The sequence below is a fragment of the Ruditapes philippinarum genome, unplaced genomic scaffold (genome assembly GCF_026571515.1).
Source record: "Ruditapes philippinarum isolate M1 unplaced genomic scaffold, ASM2657151v2 ctg1637_1_1_1_1, whole genome shotgun sequence".
Classification (NCBI taxonomy): domain Eukaryota; kingdom Metazoa; phylum Mollusca; class Bivalvia; order Venerida; family Veneridae; genus Ruditapes; species Ruditapes philippinarum.
Window position 1 is genome coordinate 276,550 of NW_026864156.1, and position 23,333 is coordinate 299,882.

At 32.9% G+C, this 23,333-nt stretch overlaps 1 protein-coding gene across 1 annotated transcript in view; it reads right to left on the minus strand.

The window, feature by feature from the left end:
* LOC132724635 (intermembrane lipid transfer protein VPS13C-like) overlaps nt 1-23,333 on the minus strand; it is a gene marked incomplete at its 5' end in the record, with an annotated part of 117,375 nt that overhangs the window by 73,463 nt on the left and 20,579 nt on the right. Inside the window, 14 exon segments of the mRNA XM_060709571.1 lie at nt 1,123-1,257; nt 2,910-2,954; nt 3,696-3,799; nt 4,675-4,791; nt 5,106-5,215; nt 5,857-5,999; nt 14,306-14,618; nt 15,173-15,230; nt 15,805-15,925; nt 18,090-18,119; nt 19,434-19,585; nt 19,588-19,604; nt 20,612-20,729; nt 22,217-22,310. Coding sequence (XP_060565554.1) covers nt 1,123-1,257; nt 2,910-2,954; nt 3,696-3,799; nt 4,675-4,791; nt 5,106-5,215; nt 5,857-5,999; nt 14,306-14,618; nt 15,173-15,230; nt 15,805-15,925; nt 18,090-18,119; nt 19,434-19,585; nt 19,588-19,604; nt 20,612-20,729; nt 22,217-22,310 — 1,557 coding nt within the window.

Genomic DNA, 23,333 nt, shown 5'->3' on the forward strand with positions numbered 1-23,333 from the left:
CTAACAAACCACCTAGCTAGATAACTAGCCATCAAATATTGAAGGTCAGACAAAATGACTGAGGCTGTACTTCTAGAAAAAGTATCTATGCTTCAGATTACTTCATTATCAAATGGAGACTAAGGACTGGAAAGAACTATCCTACAAGAAATGAGCGTAACGACAAAACCAACATAGTGCGTTTGCGACCAGCATGGATCCAGACCAGCCTGTGCATCCGGGCAGTCTGATCAGGATCCATTCTGTTTGCTGTCAGTTTCTCTACTTGTAATAGGGTTGGTAAGCGAACAGCATGGATCCTGATCAGACTGCGCGGATGCGCACGCTGGTCTGGATACATGCTGGTCGCAAACGCACTATGTTGGTTTTGTCGTGACGCAGCTCATATTATATATCTGATATCACACCATATGGCACTACAACCTTTCCTGTTACACATGGTACATGTATCTCTTAGTTTCATATGATAAAGTAGAGAAAACAAGAACCCCTAAAGTTCAAAATAACAAAATTGAAAATATTGCAGGCTTGGTTTGATTGAGCCTGTTCATAGATGGTTCTGTCAAGTGCAAACTACCATCCACATCCCCTTGCATGATGTATTCATATGGTGGTAATCATGAAACCTATTATAGGAAAGATGGTCTAATGGTTAAGTGTGTCTACCTCTCAACCAAGGGATCTTTATTCATGCCATACTGGGATCACAACCATGTTTTCTCATATGATAAATGAGCCGCCTCACGACAGACCAACAAAGTGGGTTTGCGACCAGCATGGATCCAGACCAGCCTGCACATCCACGCAGTCTGATCAGGATCCATGCTATTCGCTATCAGTTTCTCTTCTTGTTATAGGGTTTGTACGCGAACAGCATGGATCCTGATCAGACTGCGTGGATGTGCAGGCTGGTCTGGATCCATGCTGGTCGCAAACCCACTTTGTTGGTTTTGTCGTGACGCGGCTCATATGATAAATGTACTGGTTAGTTTTCTGAAGTGGGTTGATCAATTAAGCTCTTTAACTATTAACATAATCAAGCTAAAATGTTTAAAACTAACTCCACATAATAACACACTCAAAATCAAACACAAAATTATTTCTATTTCAAGCAATATTTACCATAATTTCCCAGTAGAATTTTCCTAGCGCTACAACCTGTAGATGTCCGACCCTAACATTCACCATATAATCAAACAGTTGATCCACTTGTCTGTTATCTGGGACAGCACCTTTTCTACGACTGTACTTGGTAAACTGTAAATATCATGGTATGTTCGTGTACAAATTATCATTCAGAAGGTTCATTTATGTGCTACTGGTCAGGTAATTTAGGTAACATGTACCTAAATAATAAAGATTTAACAATTATAAATGTTTTTCATGATTATAAACAAATAAACAACTGCTGACATTTTAGCAAGGCTGACTAACGAATACATAGATCAGATATTTAGATACAGATGAAGAATATTGAATGAGTGTATGTTTAATACTCAATTTATTGAACGAGTTTATGGCTTTATTACACTCCTGTGCCGCGCTGTATGAAGGGGTCAGTACAAGATGGCACCTAACGTTATTTAACATTATCTTGAGAAAAAGGGCAGTTTATGAAATTTTAGTTTTAATCGACATATTTTAAAATCAATTCACTAATAAGTAATGTTATTAATAAAAAAACGTTTGAAACCAAAGTTGTATGTTTTACACAATTTTTAATCATTTTATTTTAAGAAAAGTTATATTTATCAAATGTGCTTATGCAAAAATGGTTCTAAATCATATGGAGTTAGGACCTTTGTGACTTTGAAACAATTGCATAAAGTTTTTTAAGCTTAAGATTTACATATCTTTCAACTTTTCAATCAACTAAAAGGTTATCATATAACTCTTAATGTATTTGCAGATTAATATCAAAAACTAATTGGTCAATTAATTGATTAATTGACAGACTACAGGAGACAAAAACAATATGAGTTTTGAACATATATTCTTCATAGAAAGAAACAAAACTTTAACATTCAAACCAGTTCAAATATAAAGTTTTGTTTTCAATAATGCAGAATTCAGAATATATATTTCATGTGCTAACTGCAAACACGGATAACTTCAAAAACATTGCGTAAAGGAACTGTTACAAACATAGTTTCATTAGACTGCATTAAAATAACCAAAGTTAGAAATATTATAAAATTCATAAGCTTTAGCTGTATAGTTTTGTGAATGCATTCTATTCACTCAAAAAAATCAAACAAAATGTACCAGAGCATGCCTTTGTCGCTAAAATGTAAAATATTTATACAATTAACAATAACTACCTAAAGCATCCTAAATGCACACATTTAAACATTTCCTCCTCAATAAAAAAATTTATGGTGATATGCATGTATAGAAAATCTCTAAATAATATCTTTAAGACTTAAATGTCTTGATGCAAAATGTTAAAAAGGGATAAATATATTATATGTGCAACAAAGGTTCTATCTCCATGAACACAAAATTCACATAATAATATTTGTAATAATTTCCACACAAATGAACATTTCTGCAAATTATTTTGACAAGACATAGAAAAAACATTGTTGTTGTAGATTTAAATGCACAGTCATATTGACATAAAATCAAAATATAATTACATTTTCATATATTTTTTTGCCTCAAAAATAATAAATCAATGTAACAAAGGTACCAACTCTGGAGTTAGGACGTTTTTTAAGTTCCTCCAAGAACCATTTTCACCTTAAAAACAAAGAAATGAGTAACAAATGGAGGTTATTCTAATTCCAAAAAACGTTCTATAAATCAAAAAGGTCATAACTCAATTTTACCCTACATTGGAGTTAGGTACCTTCTTGCACTGACCCCTTCGTATGTGATAGTTTTACATGATAACATAGCAAACTTACAGAAAATCTAAACAAACTGTCTTCTTTGTCTTCAAGCATCAAAATCTGGAGAGATAAAAAATCACATGATCTAATTCCTAAATGTATTTAGTACAAAGTATTTACAGAGCAAATTTTAATTTTCAAATAGATGTATCACATGATATAAGAATAAATTAGCTGACATCTACACAAGTGATATTGAAGCAAAATTAAACTTCATGTATTTATTATCAAATAGCATACCAAAACCACAAAGCTCACTTTTTTACACTTTAAAAAAAACACTTGTACAGTTTTTTAAAGACTCAGTAAAAAATGATATGACATAAAATTAGAAATACATTAAAGGGACTCCATTGAGGTTTTTTGACATGATGGGACTGAATTTTTTTTTTCCAGATAAATGTACCATTTGATGTAGGTTTAGAACTCTTATCTTTGTGCAAAATTTCAGATCATTCGCATAGATCTACTTCGTTTTTCGAGAATAATTATTCAAATTGTAAAAAAGGACCCAAAATGAAAAGCGTTTAATCGCTTTTCACTCAAATCGGGTTATGAAAAGCATAAAAATACAATTTTAAATTTATTTCAAAGTATATTATTTTTCTTAACTGTCTTTACATATACTTCTGTTTAAAGTGCTCCAGCTCACTTAAGTAAGAAATTCAAATGTGTTTTTTTGGCTTTTAAACCTCAGTGGAGTCCCTTTAAGATTGTTTTAGTACCCTTTTCTTCAACTTTAAAAGTATTTTCAATATAACATAATTATCTTCACATGGTATAATCAATATAAACACATACATTTGGATACAATGCTCCATGTGAACAATCTTTGACATCAATGTCCTTCAAACTACCTATCAAGGTCAACTTGTTATGTTTCTGTAACATATGACCTTTTAAATCTGAAAATAATAGCAGGTTAATAACCATTACCATGGAGACTAAGAAAATCAAGTACATTTGAATTAACCTTGTTCTAGCTACACTCATACAATGAACTTAACATGTTCAACATCCACATACTAAATTTAAGCGGCCCTAGTAAAGAGAAACATATTGTTAAAGAGCATCACAATTAATTCGGATACACAGATACATTATCCACTTCTACATGTATATAAGCCATTTATAAATTATAGACATTAAAATTAACACTAAACAATTTCTATTAATAGGCTAGCAAAATACTTAATAGTGGCATATCACTATATTAAATAAATGACATAACATTATGTATTAGAAAGATAGTGAGCTTATACTGCTGTGTTGATATATGGATAAACAACTTTTAACAACTTTTTCAATGGCTATGATTACTATAGTGATGAACTAATATGTCTTTATTGTAACAAATGTTCTGAGTTGTTACTATAGATACGACCTACTTGTAATACATTACCATAGTGATGGCCTACTTCAAATATATTACCAAAGTGATGACTTACTTCTAATATTATTTCTATAGTGATGACCTATTTTTCATATGTAATCATAGTGATGACCTACTTCTAATACATTACCACTGTGATGACCTACTTCTAATATATTACCATAGTGATGACCTACATCTAATAAATTACCATAATGATGTCCTACTTCTTTGTTACCATAGTGATGACCTACTTCTAATATATTACCATAGTGATGTACTTCTTCTAATAGATTATCATAGTGATGACCTACTTCTAATACACTACCATAGTGATGAACTGCTTATAATATATTACCATAGTGATGACCTACTTGAAACATATATGTTAAAGTATCATTGACCTACCTCTGATATGTATTTCAGCAATTTTACTGTTGTTATCTGCCATAACTAGTGACAAGTCATGAAGATCAAACATTATATTCCACTGTATTATAGAACTGTTTATGTCTGGCTGTGACCCTGAAAATGATTTTTAAGTTCAAGCATTTTTATTAATATTCTGTAAGGAATAATCTTCTGTACAGTAATATTTTCATGTTACAGCGAAATCTGTTCATTACCTTCTTGATAAAGATTTGTAATTTTTTAAATATATATGTGTATGTGTATTTCGAAATATTATTAACAACATTATGATTTTGTTTATAAAGATGACTGCAGGTTGGTTGTAACAGATGTCCACTGATAACTATCTGTCAAAGAATATGTACATGTAGTAAGTAAACACCTGTGCTTACAGAATGGTAAATATATATATAGACAGAATGATGTACCTGTGTCATCCTCTGGTTGACTTTTTTGCCTAGCAACAGTTTTAGATGGGTCGGTAACCAATGACGACAACACTGTACTAGCACTGGTCACCATCTCTGTACTGTGAATACTGTAATATAGTCATACTGTTAATTATCAAAAATATCAATACAATTATAGTTTGTGGTTTGAATTCCTAACATAAAATGGAAGCAGCACATACATGTAAACTTTTTTTGATGATCAAGTGGGAGATTTTTCTTCAAAAAGAGGGAGATTTTAGAATTTGTAATAAGCAAAGAAGGGAGTTCTGTCATCAAAAATAGGGAGATTTCTTTAATTTGTGAAAATATCCCTTATTTTAAGAAAAATCTTTGAAAATATGGCTGCAGAAAGTGGGAGTCTCCCGCTGCCAGCAATATCATGGGTGCAACTTGAAAATTTGGAAAAACCTGAAAACTGTAATTCATAATCATTTTCCCACATAATCTAATAGTAAAACATGATGAAATTTGTCACAAAAAACCTGAGCTTCAGGCATATGCCTGAAAACTTGCACCCATGCAATATCTACTTCTCCATGTCACAAATATAACAGACTATAAGACTGACCAAAATATATATTGTGCTGTGTTTAAAATCTTGTAAGTTCTTTATGTATGGTACACATGACACCCATAATGCTCATTATAAAATCATCAACAACCTTAAAACAAAACTTCTACTATGCAATGAAACCATGATGCATGTATCAACAAATATCAAACAAACCTTGTTTGTATTCCTTCTAGGTAGGCCTTTAAATACATGATAGCACCTTGATCTGCGAGGATGTTCAGGGTTTCAAACTGACACCTCAAACCTTGTTCTACACTGTGATATATCTTCTCAAAATCTTCACAGTCTTTCTCCACCTGTACATTATACAAAATATATTGTATTAGTTTATACAAATTTATTTTAGTTCAATTGTATTGGAAGCTATGAGGTTAATGAAACACTATTGAATCCGTTCCTGGAACCAACCAGTACATAGCAATGAATGTGAAGTTACTTGCTCATGGAAACAACGACTTGCCTCTTGCGGTTTAAACCCATGCTGTCAGCAATCCTTAGATTACTAGTCTTACATGTTAACCACTCTGCCAAGCTGCCACAATATATTGTATCAAACAACAAGAGCACCACTAGGCAGAGGATTATATGCCCGAAAGTGTTTTTGTTTTTGCTTTTTTTAGTCAGGATGAAGCATTTGTAAGACATGGGAATTAAATTAAGTATTACCTCCTTCAAATAGCAATCCTCCTATGAAGTTTGAATATTGTGGGCAAAATGGAACTTAAGTTATGCTCTGGAAAAAAAATTGCTAACGGACGAAGGGACGCCAGGGGGTGTAACATAATTTGTCCGAAATTATTTCGGGCATATAAAAATCTGAAATATTTTTAATAACGATATATTGTATTGAAAAAGAATTTTAAAAAAACCCAAAAGAGGTTATAGACAAGCTTGAAGATGTATTTATGTACATAAACTGTAAAATATTTATCAAAACTCAAATGCTCCATAGGACAAATCAACAGTTTCAAAAACATGCATTTATTATAGAACATTCCTAACACAATCAAACTTGTCTGAAATAGAATTTCACTGCATATTCTCAGATATTTTATTTCACATATTCATGCCTCAGGTTTAGGATTTTAAAGCAAACAATTTCAAATTTGTATTGTTTATTTGGTAAATATTGTAAGTATAAAATATTTTTTGTAGATAAATGAGGGAATAGCGACACTCATTCAACTTAGGGGAGGGGACCTTTATTACAGAATCTTGTGTTTAACACAAGAGCGATCAGTTATCACATGTGTCGCCTCATGATGGCCAATTTCATGTTGGGACAAATTTTGTGACAGACGGACAGACAGACAGACAGTGCACAACTAGACTTGGTACTGATCATTCCTGTAAATTTTGGATAAAATTGCACCAGTAGTTTAAGAGGAGTAGTCCGGACAAGCTTTTGCGCATCTGGTAACACACAGAAAACAAGAGGGCCATGATGGCCCGAGGTCGGCTCACCTGTATATAGGCCCCCCCCCAACCCCCCCCCCCCCCAAACGTTGCAGGCCAATTTAACCAAAGGGCTTTTATTTGCACAAACTTGGTAGACACCCATAAGAAGATGTTTCATGCTTAACATCTAAGCCCTAGCTCATTGGGCTATTTAAAAGAAGATTTTTTTTTTAAGTTTTTTACTATACACATATAGTTAAAAACAATGACACCCCTGGGGCCGGGCCAATTATGACCCCAGGGTTTTTATTTGAACAAACTTTGTAGACACTTACTAGAATATGTCTCATGCTTAATATCTAAACTCTAGCTATTTGGGTTTTTTCAAAGAAGATTTTAAGTTTTTGCTATACACATATAAGGAAAATCAATGACCCGGGGCGGGGCCAATTTTGACCCCAGGTCTTTTTATTTGAACAAACTTTGTAGACACTCACTAAAAAATGTTTCATGCTTAATATCTTAACTCTAGCTATTTGGGTTTTTTCAAAAAAAGATTTTTTAAGTTTTTGCCTATACACATAATAAGGAAAATCAATGACCCCCCCGGGGCGGGGCCAATTTTGACCCCAGGGCTTTTATTTTTGAACAAACTTGGTAGACACCTATTAGAACATGTTTGATGCTAAATTTATCTTAACCATAGCTCTTTGAGTTCTTTAAAAGAAATTTTTTAAGTTTTTACTATATGATATATAGGGAAAATCACCTGACCCCCCGGGGCGGGTCAATTTTGACCAAGGGCTTTTATTTGAACAAACTTGGTAGACACTTATTAGAACATGTTTAATGCTAAAATCTTAGCTCTAACTCTTTTGGTTCTTTAAAAGAAGATTTTTTAAGTTTTTTACTATAGCATATAGGGAAAATCAATGACCCCCCTGGGGCGGGGCCAATTTTGACCCCAGGGCTTTTCTTTGAACAAAACTTGGTAGACACCTATTAGAACATGTTTGATGCTCAATATCTTAGCCATAGCTCTTTGAGTTCTTTAAAGAAGATTTTTTAAGTTTTTACTATATGCATATATAGGGAAAAATCAATGACCCCCCAGGGCGGGGTCAATTTTGACCCAAGGGCTTTTATTTTGAACAAACTTGGTAGACACTTATTAGAACATGTTAAATGCTAAATTATCTTAGCTCTAACTCTTTTTTGGTTCTTTAAAAGAAGATTTTTAAGTTTTTAACTATATGCATATAGGGAAAATCAATGACCCCCTGGGGCGGGGCCAATTTTGACCCCAGGCTTTTCTTTGAACAAACTTGGTAGACACCTATTAGAACATGTTTGATGCTCAATATCTTAGCCATAGCTCCTTTGAGTTCTTTAAAGAAGATTTTTTTTAAGTTTTTACTATATGCATATAGGGAAAATCAATGACCCCCCGGGGGGGGGGGGGCCAATTTTGACCCCAGGGCTTTTATTTGAACAAATTTGGTAGACACTCACTAGAAGATGTTTCATGCCAAATATCTAAGCTCTAGCTCTTATGGTTTTTTTAAAGAAGATATTTAAAGTTTTTTCTTTCGGTTGCCATGGCAACCAGAGTTCTGCATGGAATTAAATTCTTTGAACAATTTTTAAAGGTGACCACCAAAGGAACATTCCTGTGAAGTTTGGATGAAATTGGCCTTGTGGTTTATGAGGAGATGTCATTTAAAGTAAAAGTTTACGGACGACGGACGGACGACGGACGCCGGACGAAAAGCGATCACAAAAGCTCACCCTGTCACTTTGTGACAGGTGAGCTAAAAACACCTTTTATCAAAGGGCCATAACTCGGCCAAAACTCATTCAACCAGAAAACCCGTGCAATATGCGCAAGGACTTAGGCTACAGATCAATCCTGTAAAGTTTCATTGAAATTGCATAAGTGGTATAAGAGAAGAAGTCCAAACAAACTTTAAAATTAAAAATTATTAAAGGGCCATAACTCTGACAAAAATCATTGAACCGGAAAATGCTGACAATATGCACAACTAGACTTGGTACTGATCATTCCTGTAAAGTTTGGATGAAATTGCACCAGTAGTTTATGAGGAGTAGTCCGGACAAGTTTTGTGACGGACGGACGGACGTTCTTACAGGAGTGTAATTATGTGGCTACTCTATTGTTCTCTCTATTGTTCTTTTTAGCCACACAAAAGAAAATAGCCACATAAAAGCATTACGGAATGAACTAGAACTATCACTAAATGTGATTAATACCCCCACAAGTCTGCTTCGGAAATGAGGATGTTACTAGTAACAGAATACCTTGTAAAAAAATTGAAACATAGAGTTATGGTTGTGGGCAATTAAAGATAATTGTGGTTCATGTATGTTGCATTTCCTTTCAATGTGGTTGGCCATTGATGAAGTTTAATTGAATTACTCTGTAATAAGTCCAGAAAGACAAAGAAAAAGAACAAAGGGCAATAACTCTATAAATACTGAAGATAGAGTTATAGTTCTTATGCACTGCACTTCCTCTTATTGTGCTCGACCATTGTATGAAGTTGTTTTGAATTCCAACCAGTACGTTTTAAGTTATGCTCCGGACAAGGAAAAAAGTATCAAAGGGCAGTAACTCTGTATTTTGTCAAAATGGAGTTATGGCTCTTGTGCACTGCACTTCCTTTGAATGTCCTTGACAACTGTATGAAGTTGTACTGAATTCCAAACAGTAGTTTTCAAGTTATGCTCTGGACAAGGAAAAGTAACTACGGGCAATAACTCTGTAATTAGTCAAGATGGAGTTATGGTTCTTGTGCACTGCACTTCCCCTTATTGTGCTTGACCATTGTATGAAGTTGTTTTGAATTCCAACCAGTAGTTTTCAAGTCATGCTCTGGACAAGGAAAAGTAACAAAGGGCAGTAATTCTGTAATTAGTCAAGATGGAGTTATGGTTCTTATGCACTGCACTTCCTCTCAATGTGCTTGACCATTGTATGAAGTTATAATGAATTCCAACAATAAGTCTTCAAGTTATGGTCCGGACAAAAGAAAGCAATGAAAAAGTAAAAAAAGGGCAATAACTCTGTAATTAGTCAAGATGGAGTTATTGGGTTCTTGTGCACTGCACTTCCCCTTATTGTGCTTGACCATTGTATGAAGTTGTTTTGAATTCCAACCAGTAGTTTTAAAGTCATGCTCTGGACAAGGAAAAGACACAAAGGGCAGTAACTCTGTAATAAGTCAAAATGGAGTTATGGTTCTTGTGCACTGCACTTCCTCTCAATGTGCTGGACCATTGTATGAAGTTATAATGAATTCCAACAATAAGTCTTCAAGTTATGGTCCGGACAAAAAGAAAAGCAACGGAAAAGTAATTAAGGGCAATAACTATATAATTACTTTAAATAGAGTTATGGTTCTTATGCACTGCACTTCCTCTCAATGTCCTTGACCATTGTATGTAGTTATATTGAATTCCAACCATTAGTCTTCAAGTAATGCTCCGGACAAAAAAAAGAAGGCAATTGAAAAGCAACAAAGGGCAATAACTCTGTAATTACTTTAGATAGAGTTATGGTTCTTGTGCACTGCACTTCCCCTTATTGTGTTTGACAATTGTATGAAGTGGTTTTGAATTCCAACCATTAGTTTTCAAGTTATGCCATGGACTAGGAAAAGTAACAAAGGGCAATAACTCTGTAATTAGTCAAGATAGAGTTATGTTTCTTACGCACTGCACTTCCTCTCAATGTGCTTGATCATTGTATGTAGTTATATTGAATTCCAACCATTAGTCTTCAAGTTATGCTCCGGACAAAGAAAATGCAATGGACAACAGACCTGGGGATGATTACATTGATCAGTAATTGATTAAATTACAATTACTTTCAGATTTTATTGTAATTGATTAAGATTGATTACTCACATATGTCTCTGTAATCAATTGAATTACAATTACTTTTAAGAGAGTAATTGATTGATAATTGATTACACTGAATGTAAACCACCCCAGAATTAAGACCACCCTGCTATTAAGACCATTTTTAAAAAGATTCTTTAAGTCAATGGTTTCATGATCCAGATTTAACCACCTGCTTATTCACTTTTAAGACCACCATTATAAGTCAGTCCAAATTTTTGTTTTAATTTTAATGTGACTATTGAGACCACTGATATTGAAGTCAACACCTATCTAGATCTTAAATTTGATGTTATGATCTGCTTGAATGCTCTTTAGCATGACACTTGATTTCACAAGGTGTGAAAAACTGTTATTGGGTTATTTTATGAAATTAGGTGAGAAGCACAATTTTAGAGTGGTACATTGTTTCTTTCAGCACATTTATTTTTTGAAAATTTAAATTTTCATTTGATTTATGTACATCATATAATGAGTGATACTGTAAAATTAACGTTTAATTTCTCCAGAAATATGTTTTCCTTTTATCAGATTAAATATCAAGGCATTCTTTGATAGTTTCTTTTATAATGTATTTGTAGATACATATAAATAAACATATTGTTTATTCATACAAAATGACTAAAGTAGACCATGGTCTTAAAGTATGTAAGCAATGATAAGAATGTTCACTTTTATCAGTCTAATTGAGGATTTTTACTGTATAACTAAAAACAAAAGTTAAACTGTATAATGTAAAATAAAGGCATCCTTTGAACTTAAATAGTTTCCTTTTGAATCTGAAAGTAATCAATGTCAATCAAAATGTAATCATAATTACTGACTGAATTTAAGCTGTAATTGATTAATTACAATTAATGTAATCAGTTTTGGGCTAGGTAATCAATTACATGATGTTTACAGTGTAATCATGTAATCAATTACAAAATCAATGATTACAGTTAATGATTACCCCAGGTCTGATGGACAAAAAAAAAAGCAATGGAAAAGTAACAAAGGGCAATAACTCTGTAATTACTTTAGATAGAGTTATGGTTCTTGTGCACTTCCCCTTATTGTGTTTGACAATTGTATGAAGTTGTTTTGAATTCCAACCAGTAGTTTTCAAGTAATGCCCTGGACAAGGAAAAGTAACAAAGGGCAATAACTCTGTAATTAGTCAAGATAGAGTTATGGTTCTTGTGCACTGCACTTCCTCTCAATGTGCTTGACCATTGTATGTAGTTATATTGAATTCCAATCATTAGTTTTCAAGTTATGCTCCGGACAAGGAAAATGCAACGGACGTCTGGACCGACCGACCGACCGTCCGACCGACCGACCGACCGACCACCGGGTGACTCCTATATACCCCCCCAAACTTCATTTTTGGGGGTATAATGACATCAAAGAGAAAGAACAATTACCTATTGTCCCTCTAGCCACATAATTACTCTCCTGTGAGTGCGGACAGACAGACAGACGGACAGACAGACGACGGAGAAGTGATCCCTATATGTCGCCACTACTCCGTAGAGGCGACACAAACATGATAGCCTACCACCAAACAGTTGTTACTCAATTTAAAATAGTTTTCTCACAACCAACACTTGGAACATTATCTGCAGATTTAAGATTTAAATTTATCAGTCTGCCTTATTTAATAAAACAATGAAAAAGGTTTCAACTAGAAATGTGTCATCATGCCACGGATGCCCCCGCATGCAGCCAAAATTTCAAATGTTATAATATTTAGTTCCAAATTTGTTTGCACAAATTATTTTTTTCATTCTAAGTTCAAAGCCCTTAAAACTTTTCAATGTTAACACAAACCATTTTTATACAATGTTCAAGGCACTGAAATTATAATTCAGTCTTAACCTTTTAAAAATAGCATATTGCATATTTGTAGCCAACATAATGGCTATATACATTTCCACAAAAGTATGAGTGCTGAAACTGAAAGTTCAAAATTTTTCCAACATTCAGGAAAGATAAGTTTGTCTAAAATCATTGAACCACGACCAAATTCAAACTTAAACTGCTTATTCCTAAGATGTATCTATATTATTTTCAAAGTGAAAGGGACATAACTCTGCCAAAAAATCATCGAACCATGACCAAATTCCAACTTGACCTGCGCATTCCTTTGACATATCCATATGTCAATTTTGAGTTGAATATGTAACACTGTTGGGTTGATAATAAACAGAAACTGTAAATTTCATATCATTTTTCAAAGTGAAAGGGGCATTACTCTGCCCAAAAATCATTGAACCATGACCAGATTCGAACTTGGTCTGCGCATTTCCAAAATCATATCCATATGTCAAATTTGAGTTGAATGTGTAATATTGTTGGGGAGATAATAAACGGAAACTGAAAATTTCATATTATTTTTAAAGTGAAAGGGGCATAACTCTGCAAAAATCATCGAACCATGACCAAATTTGAAATTGACCTGCGCATTCCTTTGACGTATCAATATGTCAAATTTGAGTTGAATGTTTAATACTGTTGGGGAGATAATAAACAGAAACTGAAAATTTCATATTATTTTCAAAGTAAAAGGGGCATAACTCTGCCAAAAATCATCGAACCATGACCAAATTTGAACTTGACCTGCGCATTCCTTAGACGTATCGATATGTCAAGTTTGAAGCTAAATGTGTTGTACGATTGGGGAGATAATGAACGGAAACTGAAAATTTCATATTATTTTCAAAGTGAAAGGGGCATAACTCTGCCAAAAAATCATTGAACCATGACCAAATTTGAACTTGACCTGCGCATTCCTTTGACGTATCCATATGTCAAGTTTGAGTTGAATGTGTTGTACCATTGGGGAGTTAATGAATGGAAACTGAAAATTTCATATTATTTTCAAAGTAAAAGGGGCATAACTCTGCCAAAAATCATCGAACCATGACCAAATTTGAACTTGACCTGTATTTTCTCATGACATATCAATATGTCACGTTTGAGTTGAATGTGTTGTACCGTTGGGGAGATAATGAACGGAAACTGAAAATTTCATATTATTTTCAAAGTAAAAGGGGCATAACTCTGCCAAAAATCATCGAACCATGACCAATTTCGAACTTGACCTGTATTTTCTCATGACATATCCATATGTCAAATTTGAGTTCAATATGTGCAAGGGTTATTAAGATAATGAACGGAAACTGATGATGACGGAAGGACGGAAGGACGGAATGACGGAATGACGGAATGACGGAACAGGGTAACACTATATGCCCCTGCCATTATATGGCGGGGGCATAAAAAACAAAATAGAACAAACCTTGCGATACAGTACAGAAACAAGATCGGTTCCCGGTTTTGTACTGAGCAATTCTAGGTATTCTCCAGAGGTACCAATATGTATCTTGTCAACGAGCTGTAATGCACCGAGACTGGCATGAGCCGCCACACCATACTCTGTGATCGCAGCATCTAAACGTAGTCTCTCAGCACGGAACATCAAGTACGGGTTCTCTACACGGTCCATTGATTTAGAGAGTTGTATAACAACTTCACGTATAACAACACGCAATACAATATTTGTTGTGTTGTTACTAGATGATATGTCATCTACTGCTTTGAGGTCTTCATATCTATAAATAGATTAACATAGATTTAGGTCAAGGTCAAACAACATTGTGAAGGTAGATTTGGTAGAAGTTACATAGATCTAGGTCAAGGTCAAATGTCATTGTGAAGGTAGGTTTGGTAGTGGTCACACAGATCTTGACCATAATCTATCCTATTTACTGGCAGAGTATAAGCAATTTCATATTGTATTCCTAACTAACAATGAAATGTTCCCACTGACTGTAGACAAGTACATTTCACAATGTTAATGGTCTCAGTAAATCTTTGAAAATCTTTGGAAATTATTCAAGTAATTTCTATTTAGAGATTAATTAATGCAATGGGTTTTCCTTGCTTTTGTTTTTTTTAATTCATTTATTGCAAATTTTTAAACATATTTGTCTCAAAATATTATATTGAGCTGTGAAAAGTATAGATAGCATAGATAAACCACTAACATGGCTTAAGCCTTTCATGATTGAAATTATTACTCAAAACAATTTAATTTTAAATCCATATACCTCATAAATTAAACTATTTTGACTAAATTTTTACTTGTAATAAAACTAAAACTTACTTCTGCCAATCTTCTGTATCACCATCATCAACATAGGGATTATCCGCTTCATCAGATACTAATTAAAACATAATAAACAATTATAAATAGTTCTACTATTTCAATCATAGTTTTAAACAGATTAAAACAATTACAAATGGTTCTACCACTTCAATCATATTTTTAAACAGATTACACATTATCTGAGAATTCTTACAAAAGTTAAATCAAGCCTATAACATTCTCCCTATAAAAGAAACAATTAACATTAAAGATTTATTTTCTTAAAAATGTCAATTTAAGCATGATTCATCAGGAGACAATGATAGTTATTAGCTCAATTCACATTGTTTTTCTCTGTAACCAATATAAATTTCATGATGGATTTCAATAAAGCAAGGGATGATAAAAAACTGTTCACTAGTTGGGGAGAAAAGTGTGTGAGCAGCCAGGTAGCTCCATATAGCTGCGGAACAGAATACTAAGGGTCTCTCAAATGTATGTAGGTAATAATAGCCCAATATAAGAACAAATGTCAAAGAAATATATGTGCCTTTCCAATGAATTAAACTCACAAAATAAACTCAAAATCTCAACCTCAAAAGATCTAATAATTCAATTGTGGTCAAACAAAGTAATAATAAATAACTTACAGAATGGAGGAGGTGATTTAGGGTGTTTCTTGGCTTTAATGAAGACCCTACGACCTAACACCCTCTGCTTCATCACTCTAAGTGCTTTAATATCAGGTTCTAACTGTATCTCATTTGGATCCTGTATAAAACAAATAAATAATTCACAATTCTAGTTGTTTTTGTTGTTTTTGTTTTTTTAAATATTTTACAATATTTGTTGGCAAAATAACAAAGAAAACACAACTTCATTACTTTATTACCACATCAATACTGGAATGAATTTATGCAACTTCTTAAAAGGAACTCCACTGGTGTCAAAAACCTAAAACCAGAAAATTTGAATTTTTTACATAGATCAAGACTAGTGAAGCACTTAAACGGACAAATCTGCAAAGTATAGTGAAGAAATACACATGAAATTACATTGAAAACCAATAGCTAACATAATTCTGAGCCTATTTTGAGTGAAAGGCATTGTAAAGCTTTTCACTTACAACAATAAAAATGATTATTCTGGAAACAGAGGTGAGGGATTTTAATTTAAAAAAAGATTAACACATTGGTATAAGTTCAGACCTACATCAAATGGTACACAAATCTCGAAAAAATATTTCTAGTCCCGTCACATCAAAACACCTTAGTGGAGTCCCTTTAAGTAAACATATTAAATATATTAATCTTTATTACATTCCTCCTTTCTAATGAGAACAAGTAATTTTTGTGTGACATCTTCTGTAAAAATCAAGATTATTCCAACTGGATAAAATAAAGAATATGAGAAAATTATAACATGCAACTTTAGAAGGCATTCCTTTAAAAGTCATGCATTTAAGATGTTAAATTTGGTTAAATACATGATATAGTTATTGATTATAAACTCAGCCAGTTCTAATTAATTTTAAACTATTAACTACTTAAAAGTTAGAGAAGAGAAAATTTAATATGAAATTCACAATGGAAATGTTTACTTTTTAATCAAATGACAAATATACTGCCAATTATTATGAGTACATTAATGAGTGCTCTGTCAATCATTTTTAAGATATATAGGTATATATTCAAATTAGTGCTTTTAATTATATACGGCAAATATTAAAGATTTAATCTCTATGAGAATAAATATATATCATATTCTCAAAGCAGAGTGCACAATGCTTAACATTGCTATTAAGCTGAAATATATCTACATGGAACCATGAGCATAATATATATGTACCCCACCCAGTCACATTATCCTGACACCAGTCCTTGAAAACTTTCCCTTTATAGATATGTGCATCAGAACAAACAAGAACAATATTTTCATAGTGTAATTTTATAACCCAGCCCAAAGAATGGAATCTCAACCTCCAGCCAACTAGGTGGACAATATATAAATATGCTACTGCTTTGATCATGTACATTTTGTATTATAATAAAACTATGCTGTATAAACATTTTACTTGATGTATATAAAAGTAAGCATAATATATATATAGAATATATATATACAATGTATATACTTTTTTGTTGGGTTTTACATAGCAGCATTACTGTAAAGGTCATATGGCGACTTTCTAGCTTTACTGGTTAAGGAAGATCACAGGTGTCCATGGCCCTATGTGCATTATTGAAGGCACTAACGGGCACCTGAGTAGAACCAACAACATTCTGTAATCTAGCTTCATAGCTTTCAAACATTAAAGAATCCAAAGTCCCTAGAGAGATTCGAACCCACAGCGGTGAGTGGCAAGTGGTTTTACGTAAGTCCATGACCTTAACCACTCTGCCACAGACCCCCCCCCCCCCAATAAAGAATATAAAAAAGAGAAAAACAGAATCCCTAAAGTATGCCCAAAAAACAGCAAAATTGCAAATATTGCAGACTCATTTTTATAATCAAAGCACTGTGAAAGTCATGGTTTGATATATATGAAGTATCAATAAAATATAGGAGTTATAGCATGACAAAAAGCATTTTTTTTCTATGAAAAAAAAAAAAAAAAAAATTAATACAAAAACTGCATATTGATAAAATCATCACATGCCAGTCACAGGTTGTCATTTTAAATTTTGATTAGCTCACATATGTATTTTGTAAAATTATCAGAAGCAAAAAAAGAAATGAAAATACACCATAAATAAAACCCAGTTATGTTAAATGATTTATAGCATGCAAAGCAAAAAAAGATATATATCCTATCTAGCAGTGTATGTAAATTAACGGTACAACAAAGCTGCGTTAAGGTGATTTTTATGTATGAAATGTGATATAAAAATATATAAATGTGATATAAGGGTAAAATATACAAGGTATTTCTTACTAGTGCAATATGGTGCTTCAATCTCTCTTCCTGTAACAATTATAATTTGAGCCGCGTCACGACAAAATCAACGTAATGCCTTTGCGACCAGCATGGATCAAGACCAGCCTGCGCATCCGTGCAGTCTGATCAGGATCAATGCTGTTCGCTATCAGTTTCTCTACTTGTTATAGGGTTTGTAAGCGAACAGCATGGATCCTGATCGGACTGCATGGATGCACAGGCTGGTCTGGATCCATGCTGGTCGCAAACGCATTATGTTGGTTTTGTCATGGCAAAGCTCATTTACTATCTATACATCATTCTACTTAACATAACATACAAATAAACAAACAAACTATAATAAGTATAAACCTTACAGTAACATTCATCATTTAAACCCTTCACTCTACACATTGTAGGGCAAGGACAGGGGTCAACGTGCATTAAAACAATCACATATTAAAATTCACATAGGAACTGGTCAGCTTTATTAATGGAGACTGACCAATCATATCATTTAGTGTGTTATTTTAGGTTGACCTTAACATTTGAGTAGAATTTAAAAACAACTGTTACTTGTACTTAACTGAATACACTATAATTTCCTCACAAGCAATAACTATTATAATAGTATTATTAATAACAGTTATGACCATTTTTTTTTTACCATTTTTTAATTAAAAATTAATTTATTTTAATATTTTAAACCCCAAAAATTTTGGTGTTATTTATAAAATTTCCAAAAAAACTTTTGGGTTTTTAAATAAATTTTAAAAACAGACTAAAAAAATAAAAAAACCTATAGGTCAAACTTAAAATAGACTTTTTTCTATATTAAATTTTCTGTTTAAAATTTATAAAATATCTATCCCAAAAAAATTTTTAAAAATTTCCCCCTTTAATCTCTTCAATACTGGATGCTTTACAGATAATATTTTTGGAATTCATTGATAATATTTTTCTGTTAAGATTTCAAGACATTTCATTGAATGATTTCCTAATACAGTCATGTCTTAATATGTTGTCTAATACTGTTATAAATTGTAGTTAAAATTGATTCAGATCTATATAAAGTCTTGTATCTGTCCGCACAGGTTCTAGATATTTGACACTGTCTAAATAATGTCTTCCTTAATTTATCAATGTACATGTATGTGAGAAACAATAACAAGGAGGCCGTAAAGGCCCTATATTGCTCAGCCAAGAAGCACTGCCAGTATAGGACATATAATGCTCTGGTGTGCTCAGTACTGGGTAAAAAGTAGGTCAAATGTCAAAAGTCCATTTGAGATGTTTACCATGCTAACGGTTAACCAATTGAAATATTTCAACAGTTACACAATTACATCATCAACAACTTACAATTGTATATGAAGCACTCATTCCAGCATCAATCATGTCTTCTCCTTGCATACTAATACTTGTACTCGTTGGTAACGGAAAATTCTTCAAAAATTTCCATAGCAACAGAACTTTTTTGTCGGAAATATTTGATCTCAAATGATGGGTAAGGCTTCAGTTATGATTTTTTGTCTAAAAAACAAAATAATTTACAATGGTTAAACAGCATATTATTTAGACTTAAATATTCTTGCTTTTTATTAACATGCTTTTTCGATGGTTTATAGAAATACATTGTTTCAGTGGAATTCGAAAAAAACTGATAATCTTCCTCTGTGTGTTTGAAACAGTGAATTATCAATTTGATAATTTCACTGTTTTTGAATTTGCCCTTCACGTTGTTCAGTGAATACCGAGCCCACTTACCAAACTGCGAAACCAAACCATACCTTTAAATAACGTGACGTCGCTAAATGACCGTCACGTTGTATTAATTATTTTGGCCGCGCTTATTCCTTTATAATTAGGTAAAAAATGTCCTTTTTAACGGGTTGATTGACATGTAATAAAAAGATAAAAATTTTGTTTAGTTTAGTGTAAGCATCGAAATTTTTTTTTCAGGCCAAAAGTTCCCTTTTCTCTCTGGCGCGCCACTCGTGAAATATGCCTTTTGGTGCTCACTCGGTGAAATATATTCCGATCTTACACTGAACTTAACAAATATCCTCTATCTCATTCAATAAAAACATATTCTAATATGAACAATTTACTATAATAAATAAACTTTAACTTTTGTCTGAGATTTAAACACATCAAATTAGCAAACTGATCAGCCAAATATGCTGATCCTTTCATCTTTTTATATACATGTAATATTTAAATAAACAAACTTATCCTTTAGTATTTGTTTTATAATACTGCACGTTTGTAACGTCACTTTTCATTGGATAATCGTGACGTTTATATAGTTTTATATACACGGCTGCTGTCGATTCATGAAGAAATCTTACTTTTTTCTCTAAAAAATGATGTTTGCTGTATTATAAATTCGTTATAAAGATTGTTGACAGGTTATACGGCCATATATTAACGGCTGTTTGCAACATAACCCTCGCCTAGCGACTCGGGTTATATTAACCTGTCAACGATCTTTATAACTAATAATATACATGTAATAGGGTAAGGATAAACAAACTTACTGTGGTAACTGTTTATAATCTGGTTTTACTGTGTTATAGAAGTCAAACATCAATTTCATACTAGGAAGAATGTGGTATTCAGATGTAGGCTGTATCTGGGCCGTATGCCAGTCATCACCTACAATATATACATGTATTATACATAAATCAGTTCATGACAATTTGGCATTCTAATGTATGCTGTACCATGAGTAAATGATCATACAAATCAATAAAATACAGCATTTGTTTCATACCAGGATTTATACATAAATCATACAAAGACATACACCATATATAGATTATATATATCACCTTGATTACAACCTTGATTACAAACAAATAAATGCCATAAAACTATAAAAATAAATATGTTTCATACTGAAACAAGATATATAATCAGTTCAATGAAAACAAACGCTTGTTTTGTTTAACTTTCGATGTTTAGTCTTCTTCAGAAAAAATTGATGTTTATACGAGGGTTGATCAATATATTCGTGGATACACTCCATAAATTGTTTTTTTGGGGAAGGAAAGTTAATATAATTATATTTGTCATTTATTCAATCATTTATCAATTTGATGTGTAACTTTCAGATAAATAATCCGTATATTTTATCCAAAATGACAGTTTTCAAAAACACATGTTAAACTGATCGCCGCAGCTCATTCGCAACTAAAGTTACGTCGGCATAACATCTTCTCAAAAAATGCAGCACCAACTTTTACACATCGTTCATGCCTGTGTACCCACTGACTGAAAATGCTCTAATTAAATGAAGTATCAAAAGAACGCAACACAGACAATGCCCTGGACTGTAAATCACGGATCCTGGTAAACTTGTGTCTCTTCAACTCTGCCTTCAATTTCACTCACATAACCTTCTCATTGAAACAAGTTTCGATTGGTCTGCCGCATCTCTTATTATCCTGAGGTTCTTCTCTACCCTCATGGAAGCTTTTGTGCCACTTATAAACAAACAAATAAGACATGTTTTTTGTTCAAGATACACTTTCCAAGTTTTCCTTAGTCTACTGTGGCGTCATACCAAGATTAACACAGACTTAATTACTGCCCTCTGCTCCAACAACGTCGTGCTCCTCTCTGGTGACATACCCCTGTCTCCATTTACATCTCCAACAAACAAAAGAAATTGTAGTGACGCTTGTTTTTTTTTTAAATGTTCTATAAACAATATGAAAGAGCGTTGCCGTCATTTTCATATTTTAAAGAAGCGCGCCAAAATAAGGCCAATTTTTAAGTATTTTAAAATGGTAAATATAACTTTTTTAAGCTGCGGCGTTCGTAGGGCATAGGGTTGCTATGGCGATACACATAGTCAACAAAATGAGAATTTTTTTTAAAAATCACAATATATTTGTAATAGTATTCAATTTTTCTCCTAAATAGCGAAAATTCTTTATAATATCCTGATTAATTATTAAGTTATTAATAGCGTCCATGAATATATTGATCAACCCTCGTATAATAACAAATGACAAATGACGCAATGTCTGTTTTTGTAATACTGAAATAAGTTAGTACATAATAAGACTCTAATATCATCAGAGTTTAAGAAATTCCACAATGATAAAATTAGCATAAAGGATTTATAAATAGCATACCTGAATCTGCTAGTAGCACCTTGACATCTGTAATGGTAATGTTGAACTGATCATAGATTCTGGCAGCTATCTCCGAGTCGGACAGGTTACCATGCTGAAATTACATTTACAGTTTTCACTACATTAATATTAAAATGTACATTGTACCTACATTTATACATTTACATTGTTATTTTCACTACATGTGAATTCAACTTTTCAATTACATACATTTGTAACAGTTATGGCTCACGTACATTTATATTTCCGGGATGTATAAAACTAATTGACAAATAATGTCACATAACAAACTAACAGGCAAACCTGCTGATCCTGCCCATGCGACCAGTGCAGACCAAAATCAGCACATAAAATATTAAGTGGTGTATAATTCGTTTTTTTTGTTGTTTTGTTTGTATTTGGTTGTTTGGTGTTATTTCGATATATATTTGCATGATATCTATTGCAATACTAATCTTAAACCATTTTAAATATTGTATCTAAAATCCTTGAAAAGGTGGTTTATGACCAGGTTGAAGCTTATTTTAAGGATAAAGATCTGCTGTATAAATTTCAATCAGGTTTCAGGAGTGGCTTCTCTACTGATACTTGTCTGATTCACCTTACAGACTTTATCAGGTATGAAAATGATAAAGGTAATGTTGTTGGTATGGTGCTGCTGGATTTGCAGAAAGCGTTTGACACAGTCGACCATTCCATTCTTTTAATGAAACTGCAAGCATCAGGTCTTAGTATTGACGTCCTAAATTGGTTCAAATCATATATTTATCAGATTGACAGCAGCTTGTAGATGTCTCTGGTACTTATTCTTCCAATTCCAAAATTACATGTGGTGTTCCTCAGGGGCTCAATCCTTGGACCCCTTCTCTTTTTAATTATGTAAATGATATGTCAGCTGTGGTCAAAAATAAATTGCTTTTGTATGCTGATGATTCTGGTATCCTTGTATCTGGTAAAAGTTTATCTGTTGTTGAAAAGGCATTGACAGATGATATGGAATTGGTCAGCCAATGGTTAGTGGACAATAAGTTGTCATTGCATTTGGGTAAAACCGAGTCAATTCTATTTGGGTCCAGGCAAAAACTTAGGTCACAATCTAACCTGCATATAACCTGTG